At 43.0% G+C, this 26904-nt stretch overlaps 1 protein-coding gene across 1 annotated transcript in view; it reads left to right on the top strand.

Annotated features, from left to right (window-relative positions):
* Positions 1-7934: 7934 nt before the first annotated feature.
* Positions 7935-26904, top strand: part of PLB1 (phospholipase B1) — an 86568-nt gene continuing 67598 nt past the window's right edge. Inside the window, exons 1-13 of the mRNA XM_009931487.2 lie at positions 7935-7986; positions 12292-12329; positions 13501-13564; positions 14023-14081; positions 15563-15603; positions 16495-16538; positions 17537-17621; positions 18162-18213; positions 19415-19501; positions 19985-20047; positions 21999-22081; positions 24996-25074; positions 25728-25832. Coding sequence (XP_009929789.2) covers positions 7938-7986; positions 12292-12329; positions 13501-13564; positions 14023-14081; positions 15563-15603; positions 16495-16538; positions 17537-17621; positions 18162-18213; positions 19415-19501; positions 19985-20047; positions 21999-22081; positions 24996-25074; positions 25728-25832 — 849 coding nt within the window. The 5' untranslated portion in view covers positions 7935-7937. The remainder of the gene's footprint in view (positions 7987-12291; positions 12330-13500; positions 13565-14022; positions 14082-15562; positions 15604-16494; positions 16539-17536; positions 17622-18161; positions 18214-19414; positions 19502-19984; positions 20048-21998; positions 22082-24995; positions 25075-25727; positions 25833-26904) is intronic.

Below are 26904 nucleotides of genomic sequence, written 5' to 3' on the forward strand. Positions count from 1 at the left end.
TGGGGGAGGAATGGGCATAAAGGAAACTCCATTTCCAATCTTTATTTTCTCCTTTGCTTGCTGTACAAACAGCCCTGTGGAAGCTGGCTCCAGTAGGTGTGGTCTGTGTATGCACTCCTGGGTGTGCCACCTTGTTGTGTTAAAAGGACCATTCCTCACCTGAAAGCAAGTTTCCAGGTTGTCACTGACAGTCACATCAAAACTCGTGACCCTTCCCATCCCCCTCCTGCATGCCTTCCCTCTTATGTAAAAAACCAGAGATGTCTGTTGAGATGAAACCTAAACTAGCCCTGGGTTTGGTGTCTTTGTTCCATGTTGATCGGGGACCCCTCTGCGTATCTTTGCTCTGAACTACGAGGGAAAACAGATGCACAGTAATTGCTGCTGGCTAAAACAGCTCCCTGTGTTCCGGGCGGCTGTCCTCCCTCTCCTCCTCTCTCCTGGAAAAAGCTCCCCCAGTCAATCCAGCTTTCCTCAGGGTTTCTTAAACTTCCTGTTGGGCTGGCTGGTCTGCTCTGAATTCCATCTTTCTGAATGCGCTGGTGCCCCACATTTAGCATCAGTGAGCACTCTTTTGGGATAAAGCCGAATAATGAGCTTCTGTGACATACTTATGACACTCCATTAACATATCCCAAAAGAAATGTTTGGTTTTGTTGCAACAGCAGCGTACCGTAGACTTGTTACATGATCCACTCTAATTCCTCCAGATCCTTTTGTGTAGTACTGCTGCTTAACCAATTATTCCAAGTCGTTCATTTGTGCACTTCATTTCTCCTTCCCAATCATAGTACTTTGCTGTGTTTTTATTGAATTTTATCCAGTTGATTCTAAGCAGCTTTTGCAATTTATTGAGATCACTTGAAATAATAGTGTGCAGATTAATTGTTCAGAAAATCCTATGCACAGGCCCATGCCTGCACTCATAGCTGGTTCCAGAGCCCAGCCTTTCCGTCTTAAAAACAAAGGCCTCTAGCACTTGATGGCATTCTTGCAATATTCAGCTGAAATGTCAGGATGAAGCCTGGGAAAGCTGTGAATTTTGGAAGGCTCTTTCAATGGAAATATGGAATAAGAGCATCTGTTTAGCTGGCAGTGGCTTTTGGTCTCCAATCATCTAGCGCTGGTTTGAATCACTGATATTTTCTGTCTTATTACTGGTCTTCAAAGCGTGCGGTCTCTGAAAACATGAAATTGGCTTCTGACTGTGAGGGAGGATACGGAGCTAGCGTTGTGTGATCGTACAGCTGGACAACCACGGGTCTTACCAAGAATGGTCTGGCCTGGGCTTCCCCTCCAAAGAGCTGGAGCTACAGCTCCGCTGCCATTACATTTTTTCCCCATTCCCAGCCGAAGCGTCCAGACACACACGTTGTGTTTGGGAGTGAAAATGTAGGAATTTGGTGTCCTCTGGTGGCAACTACGAGAGCTACCGTTGGCAAAAGCAAGCGTGGCCGTCCAAACGCGTCGCTCGGGCCAGCTGGCCATAGCGGGGCCATGTGCTCCAGGCAGAGCAGTGATATTCCTTTCCGCCCTGCACTGTAAGTATTTCTAGTCTGGACTGGCTCCTATAGTTTCTGTATGCTCACCCCTCCTGTTTGTTTTATGCCTGGGTAGCCGCTCCCCTTTCTGGCGTGCTGAGGGGTATGTGACTTTGGGTTTAAGATTGGCTTGATGGTGTTTGTTTGTTGTTCCCCTGCGATTTCTTTGCCTCGCAAAAGGAAGTTTAGCTTCTGTAAGCACCTCTTCACAGTTAGTGAAGGCTTTAGCTGCTTGCCCTTGCATGGTCCCTAAGTAAAATAAGCCTACCTGTGTCCAAAGGCCTTTTAACCCACTTCTCTAAGCACTGAATCTATTACCCTCAGGCTTGCCTCAACGCGGTTACACTTACTGGGTGAAAGAACTGGTGAGCAAGAAGACACAGAGCACCTGGATGGGTTGTGTTTGGTTTTTTCAGCCACAGAACAGGTGAAAGCAGCTCAGAGCATGGCATAGGTGGTGAACATTATGGTGAGAGGACTTGTTTGCCAGAGTTTGCGGTGTGTGAAGTATGTAAATAGAGCACGCTAAGCCATAAGCTCCTGGCTCCAGGTGCTTCTGCTGGATATGGACAAAAACTGATCAGCCTCGAGGACCTTGCTGTGTAAAGGTCTGTAAGTGTTTGGTGCAGCTGCAACCAGAAGGGTCAAACAGCCTCAACGCTTACGAGGAAAAGCAGCCTTACCCTCTCTCCCCATCTCATCCACTATGCTACCATTTGGTAGTCTTCTCTTTTTCAAGGGCAGCGCAAGCATTAATAATGCAAAAGGGATACAGCACAGCTGGGGCTGGCTCACTGAGGTCAAAGGGATACATTTTCTGACATGTAGAGGCAGGCTGAGAACCAAACTTCTGTGGGGGAGTCAGGTAAACAGAGGGGTTTTGGGGTGTGGGTAGATGGACTAGCAAGTCTGCAACACTGTGGCACCTAGACAGGCTGACCCCATGGAGTCTGTGTGTTGCACCTTTGCGTGGGAAGAGCTTCAGAGAGCACAGGAGAGTCAGGAGCTTCCCACAGAGTTGCTGTGATTACAGCACTGGCTGAAAACAGAGCCCCTTTGTGGCATGAATACAAACAGCAAAAAGCTGGCACTGCTCAGAATTTTATAACTTAATGGGAAAGAATGGGAGAAAAGGAATACTAGTGTTTCCTTTTTACAGAGAACCACGGTGCTTTGAGACCTGGGCTTCAATTCATGGAGGTATTTACTGAGGTGCCCATTTTCCATGCAAATCTTCGAGAATTAGATACCTCAGATCTGAGCATCGATGAACTCACCCAGAGACTCACAGGAAGAGAGCATACATTTTCTGGTTGCTGCTCTAAAACGCCATCGCTGTCTATCAGAGGCAGACAGGCTGCTTCCCTTTGCTATCTGCCTTCCTGCCAGTGCTGCTCTCTCAAGGCTGTGGTAGCACTGGTGGGCTCTTCCAAGACTGTGACTGTAAACAGGGCTCTGCACAAATGAGCATTATCTCCTGATCTGATAACTGAGGGGCCAGCTGAAGATGAGGCCATGTGAAGTATCTGGTCCCCAGCTTCTTGCTGCCTACAGACTCAAACAAATCCTCACGCTACAGTAAAGTCGGTAAAGAGACTTTAGCACAGGATCTTTCAATCTTGAATTCTGCCGTTCTCAGGGTGTAGAGAGCCCTCAGCTGGCTTGCAGCCATCGTCAGGCTTCAGCTGGCCTACAGAAGGGCAACGACTAGCAGGAGCCCACAGCCCCAGGGCTCCCGCCCCTGTGGAGCAGAAGGGATTTCAGCCTATGGCGTGGTCTGCACCTTGCCTATGTCAAAGGCCCAGAGCTGCTAGAAAAGGCAGTGAGGAGCAGCTCCAGCTTTCACTGCGAGCATACACCAGGTTTTTGTGACAAGGTATGGGGCATGAGGGACCCATGCCAGATGTACAAGCTGCCAAATCAGACTGGGATACCACCAGCCTCCTGGCAGCACTGGGCACCGCCTGTGGAGATGGACTTTGTGCTTTACTTTGGTGGCAGCCTCAGGTCACTGGCTAAAGGGCTTGTAACCTTGCCAAGCAAGCAATCTGTGTGGGAGGTTATGCCCTTCTGCAGGCAGAAGGAAGAAAATTTGAGTTTCATTCACTTATTAATGTTGGATCTGAAGTTTCATTCTAATATTGCTGCCTTCGGCCACTGCTGGGTGTTTGCAGGAGGCTGCTGCTTCATAGCTCATCCAAAACATGGGTATAACTTCAGTGGTGACCTTGCTTATTTACTTATTTATATTGCCACAGCTCAGGTCTCTATAGGAGCTCTGCCAACCCCAGGTGTCCAAGTTAAGAGTCCAGTGCTCCAGTCATGTGCTGAGCTTAGAAAAATTTGCTTTAAAGAAGGGTATTTGAGGCTTTGTGTTTGCATTTGTTTTTACAGATATTTCTTTTTGAAAGTCAGTTTAGAGACAATTTAGATCCTCCTTGTCTGCAAATCCAGAAGCCTGGGGCTTTTTAAGGAGGGCATCAAGTATTACAAGGCTTTTTGCCCACTCCTGGTAACCTGACCATACACAGAGCGGTGCTTTCCAACTCCTCCATGAAACAGCTAAATTGACGTTTGCTTTCTGCTTTTCCTTGGCGTGTTTGCTTGCTCTCCGGCAGGTGGTAGCAGCCTCCTTTAAGCTGTGCAGCAGTCCCGCTGCTGCTGTAGAATCACGGCGCTGCGATCAACGATGAAGGTCCCTGGCAGCCCTTGGCCTCACTTCATCTCCTCACTCTCCGCTGCCTCCCTGAACCCTCCCGGGGGGGAATAGGTGCTGTTCACGTCCAGAGTGTGCACTAAATTTACCAGCAACGCGAAGCACCTCGACAGGAGGCGATGGCACAACACCACGAGGAAATGTGAAATGTCTTGCTGTTGTGTGTGATTTACTCCCAACGGTTTCACGGCACTATCATGTTCTACCTATTGCAGATGGGGGCCTTGTAGATGGAACAATTCAGGGACATGCTTCCCAAATGTAAAATTCAAGATCTAAGGCCTTGTCTAGGCAGTAGGATTTGCTGAAGCACTGACAAGCCGCAGACAGGCTTTATCTTCAAATGAAAAGGAGAATCAACCTGCTTTGTGTTTCCACAAGTCCTCTGCTATGCCGGTGTAATATGATGGTTTTGTGGATGCAGTTACATTACCTTCTGATATATGGCCTCTGCTTCTTAGCAGCTGGGCAAGCTACTTCCCTAACTTGCTCAGTAAAAGGCGATGCTTATGGTGACAAACATCTTGGGTTTAATTATGAGTGGTTGAGTGCTATGATTTTTTGTGTCTGTTTTTTTTTTTTTTCTTTTAATGTGCAGCCAAAGATGCACGATTTGTATTTTAAAACAGTGGTCCTATAGGTGAGGACCTAGATAGGTTGTCAGAGTTTCTGGTTTCAATATTCTGTATAAGTAAAAGGAATGCAGCAAAAAGCTCTGTTTAAGTGAGAAATACGGAAAAACTTAAAGACAAGGCAGAAAAATTCCTTGGCTTTCCCAGCTATAGCTCCCATACCAGGTATGAGAGTTGAAGCCACCTAAAAATGTAACAACGAGCCAAGAAGTTTGGCTAATATGTTTTTGTACATATGTTTGAGTATCTGTTTGGGCATTGCTTGCTTCAAAGGTGCAACTTGGAACTTTTGTTTTTTGTGGTGTTTTGCATTGTTGGGCCTAGACGTGTGAAACAGGTCCTTTGCTTGAGAACGTACCAAAGCACAAAACTTCTGCCCTTCACCACCAAATCCCATGCAAAGCTCTTCTGTGCCAGTTGTGTTATGAGCCCTCTCCATCCAGGGCAGGTGACAAGAAGACTCACACAGTACAGGCAGGGTTAGCTACAAGGTCAAGCTAGCTCCTTGTCCCACCTGAGCTGCAGGCATTTTAGGGAAGGCGCAAGATGTTCTGTGCTGATCATTAGATAATTAGCTACGTGGCTGCAGTTCCCTGGGATATTCCTAAATACTGTCAGCTGAGGGTTGGCTCATGGTCTGGAGCTCTCCATACCTTCTGTGAGATGCAGCTTTGCCCTTGCAGTAATGCAAAAGCTTTAATTTGTCTCTGACGCCTACATCTAAGAGAAAATTCTTTCTTCTCCCTTCTGCAAACTTCTTTGATCTTTGCTGCCACCTGCTATTTGCTGTTCAGTCTAGGAGCTATTTTGATGCTTTGGTGGTGGTAAGGAGTGTTTACAGAAGATTTACAAGCCTTGTAGTTAGTGCTCTTTCCCTTCTGGAGTGCGTCACAGTGTCTAAAGGCTAAACTCTTACTCTTGGAGCTGTGGTTTATGGCAAATGTATGAATTAAAGCTATCTGCCTTTCCATGTTTTGCTTGGTGCACAGTGAGGAAGAGACTTTCTGGCATTTTAAACACCCTCAGCTCATTAAGAAGTCTGTTTCTCAGACTTGTTGATAAAGAGAGCTTTCTGTTAAGGAGTGAAGCAGCCACTACCCCTTGTAAGTAATGACAAAACCCACCAAAGGTAACTCCCATCCATGCTGAGACTGTGTAATTCCACCTTGACTGACAGGTGACAATGGCCCTGACCAGCCTCACCCTGCCCACATGCCTGGGAGCTCCATTTCAGCTCAGCCCAGCCAGGGGAGCTGTTGGCTGCTGTGGTGCCCTGACAATGAATAAGCTTCTAATTCTTCATTACCTTACTGGTCATAAGAGCCTGGGCATCAAACCACATTTCAGGATGTGAGACTCCCAAGTGAAAGAAGCTCGTTCCTCTCAGACTTGAACATGCTGCCTTCTCTGAGGTGAGTAGCTGCTTGTGCTGATGAGGTCTATGCTATGTTTGTGCTGGGATGAGGTTGGAGACTCGGGGGGTGGAAGAACGTTTTCTTCTGTCTGTGCAGATTCCTCCTTGCATATCACTCTGAATGATAGGTGTTCGTGTTCAGAATTAGTATTACATTCCCATTTTTTGAAAAGTGAAGTGGGCATAAGATCTACATCCAACATGTTCCTTCAAAGAATGTCCAATTTCAGTCATAAAACTACAGAAAGCCAAAATAAACCGCTCTTTGAAGGATGGGTTAGACGGTCTGTGATGGGTGATTATGTAAGCACTTTAAACTCTTTACTTAAGCAGTCTCCCATTATTCGTGTAGGAGCTCTATCTGGGTGTCAGCAGATTTGGAAGAGATCAATGGGCACTGTGGTGCGAGGACAGCAGACTGTTCTTCAGAGGTTTGATCCTGACACTGTAATCAAGGTATAGCAGAGTCTCACGGGGCAGTGTAGCATCACAGCTTAACTGATATTTCTGCACTATCTTTGAACCTGCAGAAATCACCAGGCTACTGCGATAGCATTGTAGCCAGGGTTTTGGAGACCTGGGCAGACTGAGGACAGAATTACCAATCCTGCTTCTCCGCCAGTGCTCTATCTTGGCAAATACCAGTGAGGGATACCCCAGTGAAGGAACATTTGTCAGAAGGATAACCACCCACATACCCTGGGCTGAAGCTGTAGAGGTGATCTTTAATGTGCCCGCTGCCAGGACTGTTGATACTTAAAGGTCTGCATTACTTCCTTCAGCGCCTCTCTGCTTCTTCTCCCACTGTAAGGAACTTTATGGGCTCAGGTGGCACAGAAGAGGTGACACCTCCCTAACGTCGTCTCGCTTTAGGACAGGGTTTCACAGCACAAGGCAGAGCTGTGCTGCCATACACCATAGCTCACTGCTGATCTGGGTGAAGGCTTGCTCTTCTCACTCGGATCACGACCTTCCCACACTCTTCTGAGCTGCCCCTGATGTTCTTCAGACCCCTCTCGCAGCCAGTTAAACTTGGGCTTCTGGAACTTCAGCAAGTCAAATCAGCTTGGGAAAGGACCTGGTAGTTCTGGAGCTAGTGGAAGAGTGAGAAAGGCACAGCATGAATCTGGATTAAGGCAGGGAAGGAGATGAGGAAGAGCACAACCTTCCTCTTCAGATTACTGTAGGCTGTTATTCAGGGTTTGGTTGCGCTTGTTGCCTCAGGAACAGAGGCTGGTAGAGACAGGCTAATGCCAAATTAATGTGTTATGTATTGCCTGGAAGAGCCTTGACCCTGCTGGAAGCTGACTTATGCAATCTGGATCCTTGTATTTGCCGAGAGCCACCTTCAAAAGTGTCCAGCTCTCTCTGAACAAGTGAGAGAAGCTGTGCCATTTCTGTGCCCCTTTGACCCTTGGATGGTGCCATTTATAAACAGGGGTTGCAGGTACCTTTGTAATAAGATGTCATTATCACTTCGCTTTCCAAAGGTAAAGAGGCTAATAAATTTTATGGCTGCTGAGTTATCAATTTGTTAAAATATAAAGGAGGAAAAAGAAGGGAATTTCTTTCTTCACAGCCTCAGTGTCTAACTGACAGGACTCCAGGATTATCAATTCATAGAGGTGCTTGTCATGAAGCTATTATTAGGCCTGTTGCTCCTTTGGTTGCTCTCCTCAGAAGGTAAGTTGTGAAAGGCCCTTTGAAAATTCTAAGTACATAGTATTTAGGAACCTGTATTTTTAGTTGTTGTAAGGTGGGTGTATAGCAAGAGCCTTAGAAGCAGGATGAAGAAAATCTGCGAGTAAAACTGTGATCTTGCGTGTAATTTTGGGTATATCTGATCATTTTCAATAAAGATACGTGCATTGGTTTGCACTGTTGGATGGACTGCATCTTAGGCAGGCACTAAGGCTCTCTGATGAGAAAAACATTATCAAATTATTAGACTAACAGTGAGATCTGTTCCAAAATGGTGCAGAAATTCAAGCAAGGGAGAGAGGTTTTCTCTGAATTCATATCTGTGACCATCATCTTTTCAGTGATAGGAGGCTGTGTGAATGCCTTAGGCAGTATCCTGTTCAGATTTCTGCACATTTCAGGGTAGAGGGGAGGTTTTGTTCCCTATACCGGGTCTGTGAAGTCCACACTTTGTGCCAGATACCAGTTTTGTAGGTGCTTTAGGACTAAAAATGCTGTGTGTGTTTTGGCCTTATAAGCTCTATGCTTCAGCTCTCTGCCTGTAAGAAAGTATTGATAAATAATTGCAGTGCTTCACCTTACCAGTAGGCTGTGAGAAGAAGTATTGTCAGAGGATTGTAACGTGCTCTGATAAATAACTAACTGTTAGGAGGTTTTGATTGCTAAAATAAACAGAAGAAATTATCACATTTGAGCTTTTTAATTTAGGGGAAGAGATGCATAGTGGCTGCAGTTCCTGTGAAAACTTGATTCAGGAAAAAATGTTGATTGACAGCAGCCTGTAAGAATTATTAGCTGAAACAGGTTAACTATAAGAGCAAGGGTAAAAGGAGTAGAATCTTGCCTCCAGATCTTGGGAAAATTGTCAGAAAAATTCTGCTTTTTTTTCTCTGCAGTTGAGAAAATTAAATATACAAACTAGAATTATTAAATGGTAGAGTAAGGGAGTAATTATAATATTGGGAGAATACAGGAGCTTAAAAAAATCATCTTATGGAAAGCATAAATCCAAAGCAAACTAAAAGAACTAAAGAATATATGCTCTGGTAGGTTAAAATTTAATCAGCCAAGCCAAAAATGAATCCGAGGGGAAGCAATGAATCATTGTTGAAGGAATAAAAACTAATAAATCCTTTTTCAAATACATCTGAAACAGGGAGTCTATAGGGCTGACTGATGTATAAAAGACAGCTGAAGCCCAACAGAAAAACTAAATTAATTTCTTTTTTTCTTTGGTATCCTCTGCACAAGAGCTTAAAAAAGACCTTGCACTCAGAGCCTTTCAGTGCAGGGGACAAGCAGGGGAATGGTCAAATCCTTGAATAAATTGATAGAAAACAGTAAAAGAACTGCCAGAATTAGATGATAGTCACCAAAGGGAGGGAGCCAAGCAGAGATATGAACACGTCCATTGTATTAATTGGTGTTGGGAATGGAAGATGGCAAATGTGAAATCAGTTTTTACAATGGGCTGCGTTTTAGGAGGATCTGGGGACCTGCGGTGGTAGTTGTACTAAAACAGTACGGTTGTCTTCTGTGCTAGACAAATTGGTGATAGTAGCGCAAAAAACAGAGTGAACTGACTTGAGGTAAACATAACAGGGAAGCTTCCCTGTGGAATTGATCAAGAAAATTCATGACAATGGGCATCTGCCCATGGACTGATTATTTAGCTGAGGTGTATTTGGATTTCTGCGAATCTTTTGAGCAAGAGCTCCTAAGAAAGCTAACTGTCATGGTATAAGGGCAAGGGCACCTATGTGGGCCCCTGGGTAAAACCTGGAGGCTGAAGAATCAGATTGCAAATTTTCAAACTATGAGAAGAGGGGGCAGAGAACCTGCAGAGGCTCATAGTGATCTGTGTTGGGATGTCTGTTCTCCATGTATTCAGAAGTGATCTGGATGACGGGCATGCTACTTTGCTGATGCAAAACTATTCAGGACACACAGAATGCAGACTTAAAAGTAATATACATATGGAAAACTTACTTTGGCTCTGCATATGCTATGGTGAACTCTAAATTAGATACTGCTTGGTCACAGAACATAGCTGTCTGAAGACATCAGCTCAGTGTCAGCAAGTCAGAGAGACAATTTCAGGGGTGAGGGAGAGAACAGAATAGAAAACACATTTCTGCTGCTGTGTACAGGTCCATAGTTCACCTGCATCTTGAGAGTTATCTAGACTTTTCATCTCAAAAAAGATATGGAAAATCCTACGAGGATGATAAAGGGGAAGAGTGCTTAGACTTAGGGAACAACTTCCACACGAGATCAGATAGACTGACTCTTCAGCCTGGAAGAAAGATGGATAGGTATATGATAAAGACATACAGACATATGCAAAATGATAGATTTTGTGGCAACAGGGGAATGACTGCTCTTGACAAGAACAACAAGAAAACAGATCAAGTTATTAACAAACAAGAAAGTACTTTTTTTCAACACATAATTAAATGATGAAGCACCTTTGCCACGGGACTTGGAGGGGAAGCCATAAGTGTGAAAGTGTTAGAAAAACAAATAGGCAAATACATGGAAGAAAGATCTTGGGGAGTTATTCAATGTTAAGTAATTGCTTCCTCAGGGAGACCGACAGCACGGAGAGTTGGGAGGGTAAAGCATGGAAGTATAAGTGTATTTTCCTTATTCTTTCCCTAAGTATCTGCATTTGGATGTTGTCAGAGGCAGAATTCCAGATTAGATGGACCTTCAGTCTGACACAGAATGGCCATTCTTAAATCTTTGAAATATTGAGAGACTGTTCCCTGCCCCTTCCCATTCCCCCAGTCCTAGAAACTGGGATTGGACCCTCTTTCTCCCCCAATGTAACCTGTGGATCTATTCTCAAACATAGCTGAAATTAGTGTTGAAATTCTCAAAGACATTGAATTTCTACAACAGATTTGTGTGATGAAGACGAGTGCTTCACTGTGCGTGCCTCCAGTACCTCAAACAACAGAGCTGGTGTTCTGGTTATCATCCTGAGTAAAGCATTATCTGAAAACATGGATTGAGCAAGCACAAATTTTAAATAAAATGTCATGCAACAGCCAGGCAGCAAGTGTCTCGACTTTCTACCGAGTAGAGTGAAAATTGTATAAATTTGCAAATAGCTCATGGCTGAAACCCAAGTAGGGGAAAAAAAAAAACCCAAAAACATGGAAGTTGCTGACAGCTATTGAAGATGGTCACGTAGTGTAGCTCCTGAGACAGGCTGAGGTGGTCATGGGGAGCCATAGTGGCTTTCTGCCACTGTGCTGACCTCTGTGTGCACTGGTACCTGTGTCTACAGAGGCTGCCCAGATCCCCCTGCTCGTGCTGGGCACTTCATCTCCTGGCAGCGTGAGCACTGCTGGCTGTCCTACGCCCAAGTATAGCTATCTCACCTGCTGGGCTGGGCTGTCTCTGCATCTCCTCTGTCTTTGTCTTGGAAAGAAAGATGTACAAGCAGAAGTACACAGCAAGACTAAATGTTCCAGAAGTAGCTCCTAGACGTTAATTATTCTAAGCACAGAAAGACTTGTTATGAGACTTGCTGGATGCTGTTGGCTTCACTGTGGCAAGCAGGGACAACTGTGAGCATGCTTTGAAGCTCAGGTGAAGGTCAAGACCCAGACTTCATGGCTACCTTTGTGGAGATTTCAGGATAAACCAAAACCCATGTGTATAAATCCACGTGTATACTTGAGGAAAGAGAATAATGTTAACTGAAGTAGCTACAGGCCTGACTTCTGGCTCCACAGACTATTCCATCTGTCAACACTCTCTACTAAGAGAAGAAGTTGCAGCTGTTTCTGTATCACCATGGCAAACTCACAACAGTGCGATGTTGCTCGGTGGCTGTGGTAGATGTAGATTAATATGAATTGCTCCTTTCTAACAAGTTCCACCTTGTACATGTTCAAATTACTCTAAATTTGGACCGAATAAGACTACAGTGGTATAGGAAATGTACTGAAGAGGAAAACAGGTAGAAAAGGTCTGTGGAGGCTGAGGTTGGTTGAGGAGATCCACAAGCAGTCCATCACCTGTGTGCATGACTTCATTGCATCCCACTAATTTCAATGGATGTGATCTGCTAATAATAGCTCAACAGCTAGTCTAGTACAGAAAAAACTAAAGGAAATACATTTGGTTGTTGGGATGAGCCTCACCTTTGGAAAGCAGGGCAGAGGAGAAAGGCTGCTCCTCTCAGGATTCTGTGGTTTTAGGTATATTAAGTCTTCTGAAGTGTTTTGCTAAGGTTAAAAAATAGCACAATTCATTTTTTTTAATGTTTTTAAGGTAATGCATATCATCTGGAAGAACAGGGGAAACTAAAGGTAAAGTATGAGTACAGCTTTATCTTTCTTCCTTTTTTCAATACCTATCATCACCTCTCTGACTGTTGCTCCCTCTGAGGTAGGCAGAAGAAGAAAAAATAGAGCTTGGTGCTCTAAACTGTTCAGTTCTGCAAAGAATAAATGCAAAGCAAATGACTCAGCAATGTGATATTGCAGCTGCAAGATTACAGTACCTAGTCAGGAAATAAAGGTTTCTCTGAGCCCCGTTTGTTATTAGGTTTCATATCCTGTACGTAGATCGATTGTGGTTAGCACTTGTTCCTAGATGCTCTGTTGTGCTTTGAGAAACAGAAAATTCAACTCTTCCTTGCGCTATAATAACGCAAAGCATGTATACCATTGAAGTCCTCCAACTCGGTACTAGGAGGTGTGTGGGGACTGTGGCGGCCCTTGTCACAATGTGGATTTCACCTTGACGTGGAAGTGGCAGTCAGCTAGCCAAACATGGTTGTAGTGATGAGGGAAGCCCTAACAAAGTCACTCTGGGGAAGCTGTCTTTCATCTTTCTTTAAAGTACTAGATGTTGGGCCATACCTACAGCCAGGATATAGAAGGGCATTAAATAATGTTCCTATTGGTACTGAGCTGTCTCTCATGCTCAGTGAATAACATCATTCACATCCTTGCCCCAAATGCAACTTTTTTTTCCCCCTCTTTAGTGCTTTCTATGATCACATGGGAATTTTGCATGTTGCCAAGAACCCAGAATTGGTTCATTCTGCCTTTTCTGTTGCATATTGAAGATGTAGCTTTTCATTGTGCATGTTGGGTGCCCCTTGGCATGTGAAGATGTGTGCAGTAGCTGTCTTTATGACCTCTTCCAGATTAAGCTCTTAATGTTTGCAGCAACGTATGTAACAGGTTGTGTTCAGCACATTTCATGGTTTGCTCAGGCCCAGCTCTGTGACAGTCAGCAAGAAAACTGAGCAAAAAGTGTCAAGTTTTGGAAGAGTGGATTTGAAGATGCAGCTGTCCAGATCTGTGTTCCTATGTGTTTCTAGCAGAGGTGTAACCGTTCTTTAAAATTCTCGTTACCTGAGTGAGAGCTTGGTACTGTGCGAGAATGGAGCCCATAGGACACCCTGTCCCTCTCCACAAATTTGCTTGTTACATCTAAGCAGTCAACCATATTTATTTGTTTATGTCAAAGGCTCGAAGAAGCTTCCAGTTTTCATGTGAGCAGGCGATGTTACCCGAGACCCCTTCATCTTCAGGTTTGTGTTTGATATTATGCTTGGGGAGGCTTTCCCTCCCAAAATTATTTGAGAATGGGCTGGGGAAGAAATCGTCTTTTTGAGAGGATGTATATGTGTGGGATGCGACTGAGGTAGGGGGAGGCTCAACAAACTGCTTGGTTTTTTGTTCTATTCGTCATTACCTTTCTACCTTAGTTTCTTCAGCTGCTGATTGAGGATGCCACCATTACTTAAATGATTCACAGCAATGTTTTGTGATCTCTTCTTGGTTGATGGTGCATTTCAGTGCATCTAAGCACCCAAAGTATTTACAAGAACACGAGTAAAGTTTCTCCACCTCTCGGACTGATTTAAAACTACCAGTTGAAAAATCAATATAGAATTCTTATGCTTTGATCAATTTTGCTGTGTTGTATCGTACTGGTGAATGTAATTTTCTTTCAAAGTTACTACTGAAGTCTTTCACTTTTCTGCAGTTCATGCTCTGAGGCCAGCTGACATTAAAACAGTCACTGCAATAGGAAGTTTGCAAAGAGTAAGTACGAGTGGGAAGTGTGCTGAATGTGACCCATTTCCTCCCTTGTGATGACGAAGTGAGCTGATGATGTAGTTTGGGATCCCAGTTAGGGTGTTCAGGACATGAATCTTTCCGCAAGCATCAAAGGTTTCTGGTGAAAAATGACTGGAAATACCTGCTGTTCAGTGTTCCAGTATAGCCTGAGTCTAAAAATAGCCAGCTGACTTTATGCAGAAGGAAGTGCGATGGCAGTGCTCTTGCGGAGAACCACACTATTTGATTAGAGTGCTGGGATTTTCCTAACAATGAGCACGACAGATTGAATAACTGGAAGAAGCAGCTGGGAAAAATTCAAGCTGGAAAAAAGTACAGTTTTGGTGATCACCTTTAGAACAAATTATTGAGAAATGCAGTAGATTTTCCACCCTGTTGAAGTGCTTTCTGTAGAGATTGGTTTCCTGTCTACAAGGCGGAAGCTCTAAAGGATCACAAAGATATACTTCTGATGTATAAATCACTGGGTAAAGTTCTCCTGCCTGTTCTAATACAGTCAGATTTGCATAATCTTTACTTATCTTAACAGTTGGAAGTAATTGGGGCCCAAATAAGAGCTTTTTTCTACAGTTCTTAAATTAACAGCATTTAACCACAATTCTCAAGCTTTGTTGAAGTGTAGAAATGCACGCTGGGGGAAAATTGTTAGCCATTGCATGGGCTACAACTGCAGAGTTATGGGGGACATTCTCACTTATCACAAAACAACTTTCATATTTGAGGTGGTATTCATCAAGACATCATACTTTTCCATGGGATGAAAGCTTTCCATTAGAAAACCAGCATTCCTGGGCTTCTTGTGACTACCTTCCCCTCTGGGAGAAAATAATTGTCCTAACTGCAAAGGTGCTTCACCCATATCAGATGTGTGGCCCTTTAGAGCAAGCCTTTTTTTGTGCTGTTGTCTTTGTTGCTCGTGGATGGTGCCGTAAAAAAACATATTAATGATTTTCTATTAAGGAGTGTCTGCTTTCCTAGAGCAAACATCTCTGTCACTGTCTCCTCCTCTTTGAAATCAATAAATTTCCTCTGTTTATGTTTTTTAACAGACACCATACTGGCTGAATGCCACCCATGTAAATTATCTACATTAATTCAGCTCATGTCTCTTGTTGAAAAGGAGTAGATCCAGAGAGATTCGGTTTAGAACAGCATTTCATTTGACTGAATTTGAGTTCAACCAGTCAAATTTTATTTTAAGCCAAATGTAATAAATTCATTAGTGAAAGCAGTACCTAAGAAAGGATTACCAGACTATGAAAATATGCTGTAATAAGGAAGCTCTGGAAAATAATTTAAATCTGTGAGTAACTACAACACAATGGAGGAGAGTATGTAGAAAACAATGCTGTCTATAACAAGAGTGGAATACAGTAGGGGAACAGTGTATGTAGAGCTAGTTTAACCTTTACTTCATGATATTCTTATTGCTTGCTTGTTCACAGACATCAAGATCTGGTGTAAGTCATGAAGATTTACTCCAAAGGTAACAATGATTTTGTAGTGTTGATAAGTGTCATGATACTAATTTATATGCTATCACAGTGCAGGATTTAGGCCCAAGCAATTCTTATTATTGTTTTCTAGAGAGGAGGATAAAGCCTATATAAAACATATAAAGGATTTTAAGACACTGGATCCTTCCCAATCCTTAGTTAACAGAAATTCTTTGTACTTATGCAAGATACGGAACTACCTTAGGGTTTCAATAAGCTTGATTAAGAATCATTGCTACATGATGAATCCTAGGTCATAAATACCATCCTTCACTAGTTCAAGACCAGAAAGCAGAGATTTGTCAAAGCAAAGAAAGAACCCAGGACTTCTGATACCCTGTCCTCTGCTTGAATGATTCCCAGTGCTTCATGGACAAGCCTTACCCCATTTTCTTCTTTCATGCCCCCTTAGCAGATCTAAATCAGTGAGCAAATGTATGGCTATACCTTGCAGATGCAAGTCTGTGTAGCTCTTTTTGAGTCATAGCATTTCAAATGAGGATTCGGCTCTGCACGGAAAAACTTTTAAAGGCTAATATTTTTTTAAATGGTTGCGCAAACATCTGTGTCCACTTGTGTGTGGGTGCATACAGAGAGGTCTCTGCATCGCTTGTACATATGCATAAGCACAATTACTGCAACATGGAGAGTATACAGAGACACAAAAAACTGAGATCCAACACTGTGTTCTTACTCAGCAGTAGCTGATGACGTGACAATTTTGGGGAGAGAGAGGCCCTGTTCTTAATTTCAGCAGCTGCTGTGAATAGGCACTCTGAGCCGTAGCATAGCTAGTAAGAAATTGGGGCTGTGCTGTAATATAATCTTTCTTTGAGAAACGGATTAACGGCAGCTTCCTGTTTTCTCTTCCCTTTCTGTAGCACAGGAAAGAGCCTCCTTGAAGTAAGCATGGAAACTTTAGCAGGTGCGTCTTGCTGTCTGAGCTGAAGACTGAAGCTCGAGCAAACCGAGTGAACAGCACGCTGGCAGGAGCTCCAGTGTTTTGCTGGGCTGCAGAGTGGGTGCAGCACAAGCACACTGCAGGGGTGGTGTAAGGGAAGCCTGAGGGATGGTGCACTCGGGGGATGTAAGTACAGCCAGGCTGGGTGATCAGTGATGACTTTCAAGAGACTACTGGGGCAGATAAACACTGGTGAAGGAGGAGATCTGCAAAATGCTGCAAGAGTCTTTCATGGCCAATGGAGATTTTGGGGCTGCTACTACTACCCATGCCACAGTCCCTGCCAGCACGTGCTTGCTGCCCATGTTTGCCCAGTGAAATCTTGTGTGGATTTGCCTGTCCAGTACTCTTTCCTCTGCCATATATTCAGGATTTATGCCGGGGCTCCCATAGATACACTACATATGTGAATTCATCATCTGTCAGCTCATTCCAGCTGGCTCTGAAGACAGCCTTGACTGGCTTGAAGGGTCTTGCAAGTAAAACCTTCAGGTCCACTGAAACGCTGAATTGAGTAGTGGGTAGCTCCAGCTTCCTCCCCTTCAAATCTTCTTCCTAGTGTCTTAATGTCACCTCCATTTCCCTGTGAAAGTCCTTTGAAACCTGACAACTCCTCAGCACTTCAGGAAGCTGTCTCTGGGTGTCCCTTCCCAGTAGCTTCATTTCTACAGCTGCCTGTATTTGAATCTGCCTACACTACTTGTGGCTGACATGAGATGGGGATGGAGGTTTCTGACCTGAGTCTGAAGGCAAACTCAGGTGTCAAACCTCCACTTCAGAAGGTGAGGAGCAAAGCCGGCAAGAACAGCAGCAGAGGGGCTCGGGCATACCCCTCGTGCCTGTCGAGAGATCCTCAGACTTTAGATATTTTTGGCTGTTTTTGTTCAGTTATGTTTATAGTGAAATTGCAGAGTAGCGGTTCCTTGTATGCAGAAGTCGCCTAACCTGTGTATGTCATTCAGCTCTCATTAGCAGTTTTAATCCCTCGGTCCTACACCAGTCTCCTCCACCTGGCACAAAGGGAGTGACGTCAGAGAGTCAAGCCATGTAAGTCTGAGCGGTTTTTGGCTGGGCAGTTCATTTGTAGCTGGAAAGGTGGAGGATGGAAGCCTTTGCTGCTGGAGCACTTCAATGGACCCAAAATATTGTGCAATACTGGCAGAGGCTGCACAGACACTCCAGGGACAGACCCTGCCCCTGTAGTTCAATTGTCACCTCTCAGAAGTAGAAGAAACAAAGCCTACCGTGTGCTTTGGGGTCTGGATCATCTGACTTAACATCAGGTCTCTGGGTTTATAGCTGCAAAACAAATTTTTAGGCTCAAATAGAATTAGAGGTGTGCCTACCAACCTGTGTCTGCTGTTTTCATCTAAGCACACGTCTGAAACTGAGACACTTAAATATGAGCTAATCACCCCAGGCTCTCTGTGTAGCACAAGACAAGTGCCTAATCTTAACACATTTAGGATAGAAAAGATTAATCCCACCTGAAGTCTCAGATGTGGTTTGATTTTAATGGTAGAAATCAGCCAAAGCTTTACCCTTACTGATGCCTTCATAGTTTCTCTTTTCCTTTCTGCTTTTCAGAGACCTCCTGCATCAAGCTGAAGACACGGTGAAACTCATGAAAGAGAATCAGGTTTGTTTAAAGCAAAGGACAATTCAGAGAGCTTGGGGTTGAAGAAGAAAAAGGGAGAAATGTGACGAAATACTTTAAACAGCAAAAAAAGAAAAGCTCTTCAAAATAGAAAATGCCATTTCTTGAGGTTAATGTATTTTGGTCTTTCTGTTGTAAATAAGAATCAATTCTGCACCTTTGAAGTACAGAGTTTTGTTCTTGAAAATATATCACCTGGTTTACATTTGTCAGAGTGGCTGAAGAGCTTGTTAGGGAAGCCAATATGTTTGTTTTCTATTGGTTAAGGATGTGAGCCCTCTGCTAGCTACACTCTGTAACTGTGCCGGTGTTTCTGAGAAGCCAACCCAAAATAATAATTCTCAGTATTTGTCTCTTCAGTTTCCTGTTGGACTTTTAGGGTCATATTTTCAAAAAGGACAGTAAAGACCTAGATGTGCTTTGGCTGATGTCAGTGGTTGACGCTGGTGAGAGCTGAATTATCACTCACAGCTGAATGCTTTGTAAATCCCATCCTGGAGTTTTACACATTCGTTTTCCTTCTCTTCTTGACCCCAAGGCATGTTATTTTGTAAAATGGTCCTGACATAATGGGAAAATGTAATTGCCCAGGCAATTACCTCTTTGCTCTACAGGGAGCCCATTGGACTGTTTGTACGTGAATTTAGCATACATTTTTGTGGAACTAAGTGGTTCTAAATAATACTTTCCAGGACTGAATGAATTGTCTAATAAACATAGCACAGCTGAGTAGGGCTCTAGCTCTCAGGGTTTTGCTCTGGTCTTCATCCCACTAGTGTGACCCAGTCTCAGCAGTTCAGAAACACTAACCCTGTCAGCAAGCTGCAACACTGATGGAAAGCAGCAGCATCAAGCTCTGCGCTAAGCTGTGCATGCCCATCTTCTCCAATAGACTCTACAATGGCAGCAGCAGTTTCTGGCACTATCCTGAGCTTTTTATAGGTGTGCACTCAGATTCAGTTGCAGCATTTGCTGTCTAACCATCCATTTGCTGTCTCCTGTAGGGAACAGCTAGATGGCTTGTCAAATAGAAGTGATCGGGGTGGCTAGGTTTGGGCCATGGAGTACTGCTAAGTCTTGAAGATTTAAAGCCATAGCAAATCTTGAGTGTGAGAAAGGAAAATAGCAAATAGGTCTCTTGCCATCCTACGCCTTTCAATTTTTTACTTTTTTTTTCTCCCAGATGATGGACTTCCAAAATGACTGGAAACTGATCACAGTTTTTTTTAGTGATGAAAACCCGTGTTCTTCCTGTGCCTCCGCACAACCGGTGAGCTTTTCTCAGGGTGGCTTAGCAGTCAAGGCAAGTGGGTTAAGACACTTTCCCAAGCTCTGCTCTCTACCACAGTGAACGAAAGGAGTAGCTAGTTCGGGGATGTTGGAATGACTATCCAGTGATGCAAGATCCTGGCATGTGATGTGTTTTGTATGTCTGAACACGAGTACTTAATTTGTGACCCCAAGTCTGAGATGCCTTAGTAGAACAACTCTAATCCACCTTCAAGTCTAAAGATACATTTCTTCCCTATCCTTATCTTTTTTTTTATATGGTAACTTGTCAAATTATAGGCAGTTAAATAACAAGACTAGTTCCGTATTTTTTCCTTGGTGCTGGCTAAGGCTGAATCCAGAATATAGTGGTCGTTGGTAACACTTCAGTACACAGCTCAAGACGCAGGGTTTGTGACTTTTGGCAAATTGAGAACTTTGGTTTTTCTACTAGTCTTGATGCCATTTCTCATGCCATTTACAGAAGAACTGCGTATTGGACAGCCTGGAAAAACTTAAAGCTGTCTTGGATTTTCTGTATAAAAAGGTAAGATTTATTCATCGAATACCTGAATCCTTTGCTGATTTTCCAGTCTCCATTTCTGCAGTAGGGCTTGTGCCACTTTTCAGGTGACTTAGAACACCAATATTATTGACTCCAATCCACTGGCTCCATTCATCGTCAGTAAGTGTTTATTTATGCTTTCAAAAAGCTGATGCATACAAATAGAAAGGACAGATGAGTAACTGCTTTGTTTTGCAACGCAAGGTGATGTACCACTCAGTCTTTGGTGTTTTAAGGGATTTCTGTGAAAAATGGAGTATATGTCTCTAGGTCTGAAAGTCATTCATGTTTCTCCTGGTTTTGGCTGGTATAGAGTTATTTTTCCTCCCAGTAGCTGCTGTGTTTTCGATTTAATACAAGAAGAATGTTGATAAAAATTATTTTTTCAGTCGTTGCTATGAAATCAAGGACTCTCTTCCAATTTCTCATATTCAGCTAATGAGCAGATGTGCAGGAGGTGGGAAGGAGCACAGCCAGGCAGATAGTCAAGCCAGCCAATGGAAATATTCTATGCTATAGACATCATGCTCGGTTGATGAATGGGGGTTGACCAGGGGGCAGGAATCTTCCTTCCTGTTGCTGTTTCTGCGGGTTCGAATCCTCCCTAGTCCAGAAGTTTGAATTTTTTTTGGAATTTTGTGAAATTTGCAATTTCTGGGTTCTGTGACTGCTGCTCAGGGACTGCCTGCGGATCAGTAGTCAGGTGGTGAGAAAAATTGTATTGTATGTAGTTTGTTCTGCATATTCATTGTTATCAGTATCATCACCAGTATTATCATCTACTTTGTTGTGTTATTAAACTGTCTTTATCTCAACCCACGAGTTTTACCTTTCATCCAGTTTCTCCTCCCCATCCTGCTGCGGGGGAGGGGTGAGCAAGCGGCTGTCTAGCTCTTAGTTGCTGGCTGCCAGGTTAAACTATGTCAATGTTTAACAGGGCTGATTGTGAAAATAACTGATATCTAATTACTGGGCATGTGGAGCTATCTAGGCAGTGTACAGGCTGCTAACTACCTGGTGATGACTTTTACAGACCAGGCAAAACACCCACTAAACATTTATATAATGGATCTTTTTTTCCTACTATGTGTTCATATTAAGATCTCAGCATTTCTAAGGGTTTTCTAGCTAGCTGAGCTATGAATTATCCACTTATCTAGAATGGTTTCTGGGAAATGCTCTGCACTGTGTCTTAGTCTACTAATGAATAGTAGACTAGATACAGATAGAACACTACTAAAGCATACTATTAACTGTTTATCTGAAGTATTTCAATAGCCTCTTCCAAGAATTTTGTTTTGCTGGATTGAAGGGCCTAAAAAGTATTCTAAATTTGCTACAGTTCAATTGCATCAGGCCACAACCACTCATTTTTCTCAGACTGACTTCAACAAATGTTGTGTATGGGTGACGTTCCACCCACACGTTCTCTTCAGATTCTCTCCACTATTATTTCCAGAATCTGTATGTGTGCACTTGTAAAAGTGAGATATCATTATGTAAATGGAAAGCTGCTTTCTGCTTCGGGGAGAGGTGAGGGGGGATGAACGAGTGCTTGTGCTATTATACAAGGCATTTCATCCCCAGCTTTGCATTGGTATGTTGCCACAAAAATGGTAGTTCTTAGTTCATTTGAGTTCGATTTAGGTGGCTGGTGGCCACTGTGGTTATATAAAAGTGAATTGCTGGGTCTCAGTCAAGAAGTCATGGTTGTAAGTACTTTGAGAATGACAATCAGCGTTATTTTAGATGGCAGGCATAGGAGTAGGGCTCAGGACGGAATTGGCAAAGTCTTAGCTCTTTACTTTTGTGCATGCAGAATCCCCGGCCAGAGGTAACACTTGTGAAGCTGTAGATGTAATTTACCACTATCGCTACTTTCTTATCTTTAATTGCAAATATGATGTGATTAATTTTTACTTTATTACTGCAGGTTCCCAAGGCTTTCGTAAATCTGGTGGATTCCACTAAGCTCACAACTTCCTTTCTTGCATGCCAAGATTATAATAATGCCAGGTAACACAGGTTCTTCTAAATTCTTGATACTGTCTCCTGCTAGTGTTCAGACACATAGCTATGTATACGCATTGACTTTGTAACTGAGGTAGAGTCTTCTGAACAGTTTTTCTTACCTTAATACAAAAGTATGTCAAAGATTTTTAGGTCTGCACTTTGTTTCTGACAAACTCTCTCTGCAAAGCATATTTTTATTTGGAAAAAAGCATATTTTTCCATATTTCTACCGGGAAGAGTAGGTGCTTTTAATCCTGCCAACTTGAATAGCATCTGTTTAAATGTTGCACACTGTGGTTGTGCTGAATTGACCCTGGCCAGCAGCCACAGCCTCTCACTTTCCCCTTTACCACCCCTCAGCAGGACAGGGGAGAGACTAGGAATAACGAGAACAAGAAAACTCATGGGCTGAGATAAAGGCAGTTTAACAGATGAAAGAAAGAGGGGGGAAAATAGTTTATAGAAAGGTAATCACTCACCATCTCCCACGAGTGCAGCAATGTCCAGCCAGTATCCAAGCAACAGTGACCTTGGAAGGCAAAACATCCCTCTACCTCATTTTTTTTTATTGCTCAGGATGACGTTACATGGTATAGAATATCCCCTCAGCCGGTTCAGGTCACCTGTCCCAGCTGTGTCCCCTTATAATCTCTTGCACACCCCCAGCCCACTCGCTGGGTGGGTCAGAGTGGGGAAAAAGAGAAAGCCTCGACACTGTACAAGCACTGTTCAGCAACAGCCAAAGCATTGGTGTATTATCAACAGTTTTAGCCACAAATCCAAAACACAGCACCATATGGGCTGCTATGAAGAAAGTTAACTCCATCCCAGCCAGACCGAGAACTGTGGTAATGGTCACAAGACTGCACAGTCTACCTACACCCACCTCTTTACTCACTGCTACTTCTGCTCTGCAACTCTCGAGTCAAAAACTCCGAAGGCTCTTTAAAAGCTGAAGTTTCTAGGTATCAATATTCCCAAAAGGAATAACGGGCCTTAAAGCACATTGTTAGGCTATGTGAAAGCTACTATTTGGGCTTAGGGTGTAGTAGGATTGAGAACATCCAACTTGTCAGTACCTTATGGTAACTGCGTGACTAGATCCATCTCCCTTTCTCAGTACCTCGTAACAAAAGTGTGAGTAGCTTATATGTCAATTTAGTATGGAGTAGGAGTGCACACATGGACAGTTATGGTGGAGTAGTTTACAGCTGATGAGACTACACGCCATGTTACTCCACAGTAATTTTTTTTTCCCGTGCCTGTGGCATAAGACACCATATGCACTAATATAATCATCCAAAAGTGTTTCACAAGCTTTGCATGTATACAACCCGGGAGATGTTCCATCAGTCAAGGAAGGGGTCTGGCTGCTGCATAACCATGTGCTTAACAACAAGTATAGGCAGAGGAGAAGATTTCCTTATCAAAAGCGATTGCATGGAGCATTCCAGCTTATTTCTCCTGCACAGGCACTAAGTGGAAAAAGTGTGAGACAGGTAGATAAGAGGCAGAAAAGACGAATTTAGGAATATGTGCCGTGCCATATATTGAAGGCCTTCAAAAATAAAATTAAATAGATCTTTTTTCCTCTGAGGAATTTTTATGTTTCCTTCTCAGCGTAAGTTGATTTGCTTTCTTGTGGTCAGCATGCTCTTGTGGCTGTGTTTATCTGGTTGAACAGTTCCACCAGTTTGCAAGTCTTGTACTTCAATGTTTGGTAAACACCTTGGTTCATTTCAGCCTCGGGCCCAGATCATCTCCTGGATAAGGGCCTTGGCATTTGCACACCAAGTCCTCATTTTGAGCTGTGCTTTGAAAGCAAAACATAGGCCCATACCAAAAAATGAAATTTCAAGTGTCTAAGAGGAAAACAGTGGCTGACACTCTCAGTTCCATGTCAGTACCTAACTTTAGACATTGACGTTTGGGACACAATAACCATGTAAAGTTCCTTCCTGTATTAGTTTCTTAATAACTAGAAGTGTTTTCTGCACTAAAATCAGTCTGTGATTCCCCCTTTTATGCATATAACTCTCTTAATGTGTTGTAGGAGGTTCTTCTGTCAGACTTGGGCAAGATTCTACTGCTGAGTTCGTATTTCTTTCACTCGCCAGCAGTGATAAAAGTACTTTAACAGAAAACACCCATTTTATAGGTTTAGCTAGAGTCCTGTGAAAAGGGGAGAGAGTCTGATCCTAACAGGTACTTATTGCTTACATCTGCAAACCCCACAGAAGTGTTTCTCAGATTCCAGTCCATCCAAACATTTTCAGCTGAGTATATCTTTGCTGGAAACAGACTAATCTTAAACGTATCTTATATTGTTCCTCTCTAAAGCCTTGGGAGAAGGTCTGAGTTTTCCAACTTGCTGCAGAAATATGCAGTATGCATATCTCACCTTGCAGGTCAGAAATCTGGTGGAGATTGGTTAAGCTGCTTGACAGTGTCTGGCCATCCCTTAGCATATACAAGCTTTGTAGCATTGAGTTTCCATCCACATTTCTAGATGGAGGTCTTGTTGCTGAATACTAAGGCAAAAGTTCCTGTGCAAGTATTCTGAGTGTGTTCAGTTTTCCTATGTGAATATAGAGAGGGAAATGTTCAAAAACTGGTGCAGCTGCTATTTTAAGCCTGAGTATGCTGCTAGCTTGTGAAACCCTGTGCTAATCCAAGTCTGGTGTATTTATCATCTGAATAGGCTTCCAAATCAAGAAGCAACCTAGAGCTCTGGACATGGAAATATATATAGTTCTATGTTTATATCAAAAATTGGGTTGTTCCATGTAGCTTTCTCAATATATGCAACAACTTAGTCTTCAATACATGCTTGTCAGTAGATTAAAAGTGTTCATACTATCTGGCTTATTTGCTGAAAGTTCATCATGTCTGTCATGTTTTTCATTCTTTTCTGCAGCAGTCCAGGTAGAAATCAGTGCAGTTGTGTTCGTGAACGCTCCACATTAGATGATAACATATTGAGGTGGTCCTATCAGGTATGTCATCTTCTGTGTTGCTTGGCTCTCATATTGATAGACACGTCTATTCATTTTCCAGATTCAAATGAGGAATTAAGGGAGGAACAGGAGTGAGGAAGTTGAGTAGCAGTCTTTTTTCCACATGTCCACAGCAATCCTGATCCCTTTTCTTACATCAGGAGTACTGGAGAAAAGTTCTGTCTATTCCTGAGTGATCTCAGTATCTTTTGAAGTTTCTGATGACTATTTAGCTTTTGGAAACCTAGGATTTGTCATACCCCATCGGAGAAATGATCTATTTTGTCCAATAACCTGCTACATGATTTAGAAGAGGGAAACTTCCTGTTAAGACAAAGGCAGTCATGTCAGAATTCCTTTAAAAATTACAGGCAGGCAGTAAGCATGACATTTCATTGCCTTGCTAAGCTTGCTGCTCTGTCAAAGAAAATTATGGTAAATCAGTGTAGCTTTCTTCTAGCTAGAAGTTGTTTCCAATTCTTGTGTAAGAAGATGACATTAAATTACTGTCTTTGTTCCGGATTACAGAATTTGATTATTGTGGTTTATTAGTGATGGGGATAATCTTAGCTCACTTTAAGCCCTGATGAATTGCACATATATTACACCCTTCACCTGAGAATACTCATCTGATGAAATGGTTGTCCATTCAGGATGCTTGGGAAAAACTGCTGGAGTCTGAGAGGTATGACCAAAAGGATGACTTCACTGTCGTTCTTCAGCCTTCTCTCCAAGAAACAAATCTGCTGCTCAGACCGGTGAGTGGCAGCTTGAGTTGCCCCATTCTTTCTGGATTGTACCTGTTGAGATTGACTACAATATTCAGCTGGCACTTTCCTGTCTAAGGCTGTGTGTAATGCCAGAAGACAAGGGTAGTCAGGCAGATGCAGAACACACCTCAGGATCAGATACAGATGTACTGAGAGCAGAGCTTGCTTCAAACAGCGTCAGTCAGAGATCTTGTAGTTTTCTTGAATGCTATGTTCCTGGAGAAATCAAATCCTGGCAGCTTTGTAGATTAGGTCACAAGTATCTCAGATTGTCAGTGCTACTAATTTTTCCATATCTTTGTAGTCATCAGCTCATTCATCCCTGATGATGTCCATGTGTGTTGGTGTTTGGAAACAAAGGCAGGAAGAGGGTAACAACAAGCATTAAAAATGGGCAGGGGGAAAAACATAAAGGTTTTGTAAACTGTGTTGGAAAGTGGAGTTACCTCCCTGCACTGAGATTAATGCAGTCTGGGAACCTGGGAATGAGTTTTGTCCAGATTTTGTATCCGATATAGCCAGTGGGGAATGAATATAGATAGGGTTGCCTGGGATGTCAGACATGATTTTGCCACAAGTGATCTTTAAAGGGAAGTTCAAAGGTCAAGGTTGTCTGAGACCTAGCAATGAAGAGGGAATATGTTACTTCTCAGATAATGGTTAACTCAGAGCAAGGTATCAAAATCCAACACATAACATTAGGTAGTTATTTGTAACACAGGTTGGTGATGAGTCATGATCTGGTTCCTGGGCATCGTAATAGCTCCCCGAATTTGTGGTAATTCTATTGCTCCCTTGAGCTCAGTATCAGAACAAAGTGAAATGGGAGAAGAAATATGTCTTCCAGGAAGGCCGGGGTCTGCTATGTTGCAAAATCTTCCTTTGCTGCTGGGTCATCTTATGCCAGGCTTGGTTTGCTGGTGACTGGTCCATATGCAAATAGCAGACACTTTGCTTTCATGGCATTACTTTTTCTCCTAGTAAATTGCTCTGTTATTGCCTTAAATGCTATCTTATGTAATAGGTGGATTCTTTATTTCTTTTGATTTGTGGTGCATCT

The sequence above is a fragment of the Opisthocomus hoazin genome, chromosome 2 (assembly GCF_030867145.1).
Source record: "Opisthocomus hoazin isolate bOpiHoa1 chromosome 2, bOpiHoa1.hap1, whole genome shotgun sequence".
NCBI classification, from domain to species: Eukaryota; Metazoa; Chordata; class Aves; order Opisthocomiformes; family Opisthocomidae; genus Opisthocomus; species Opisthocomus hoazin.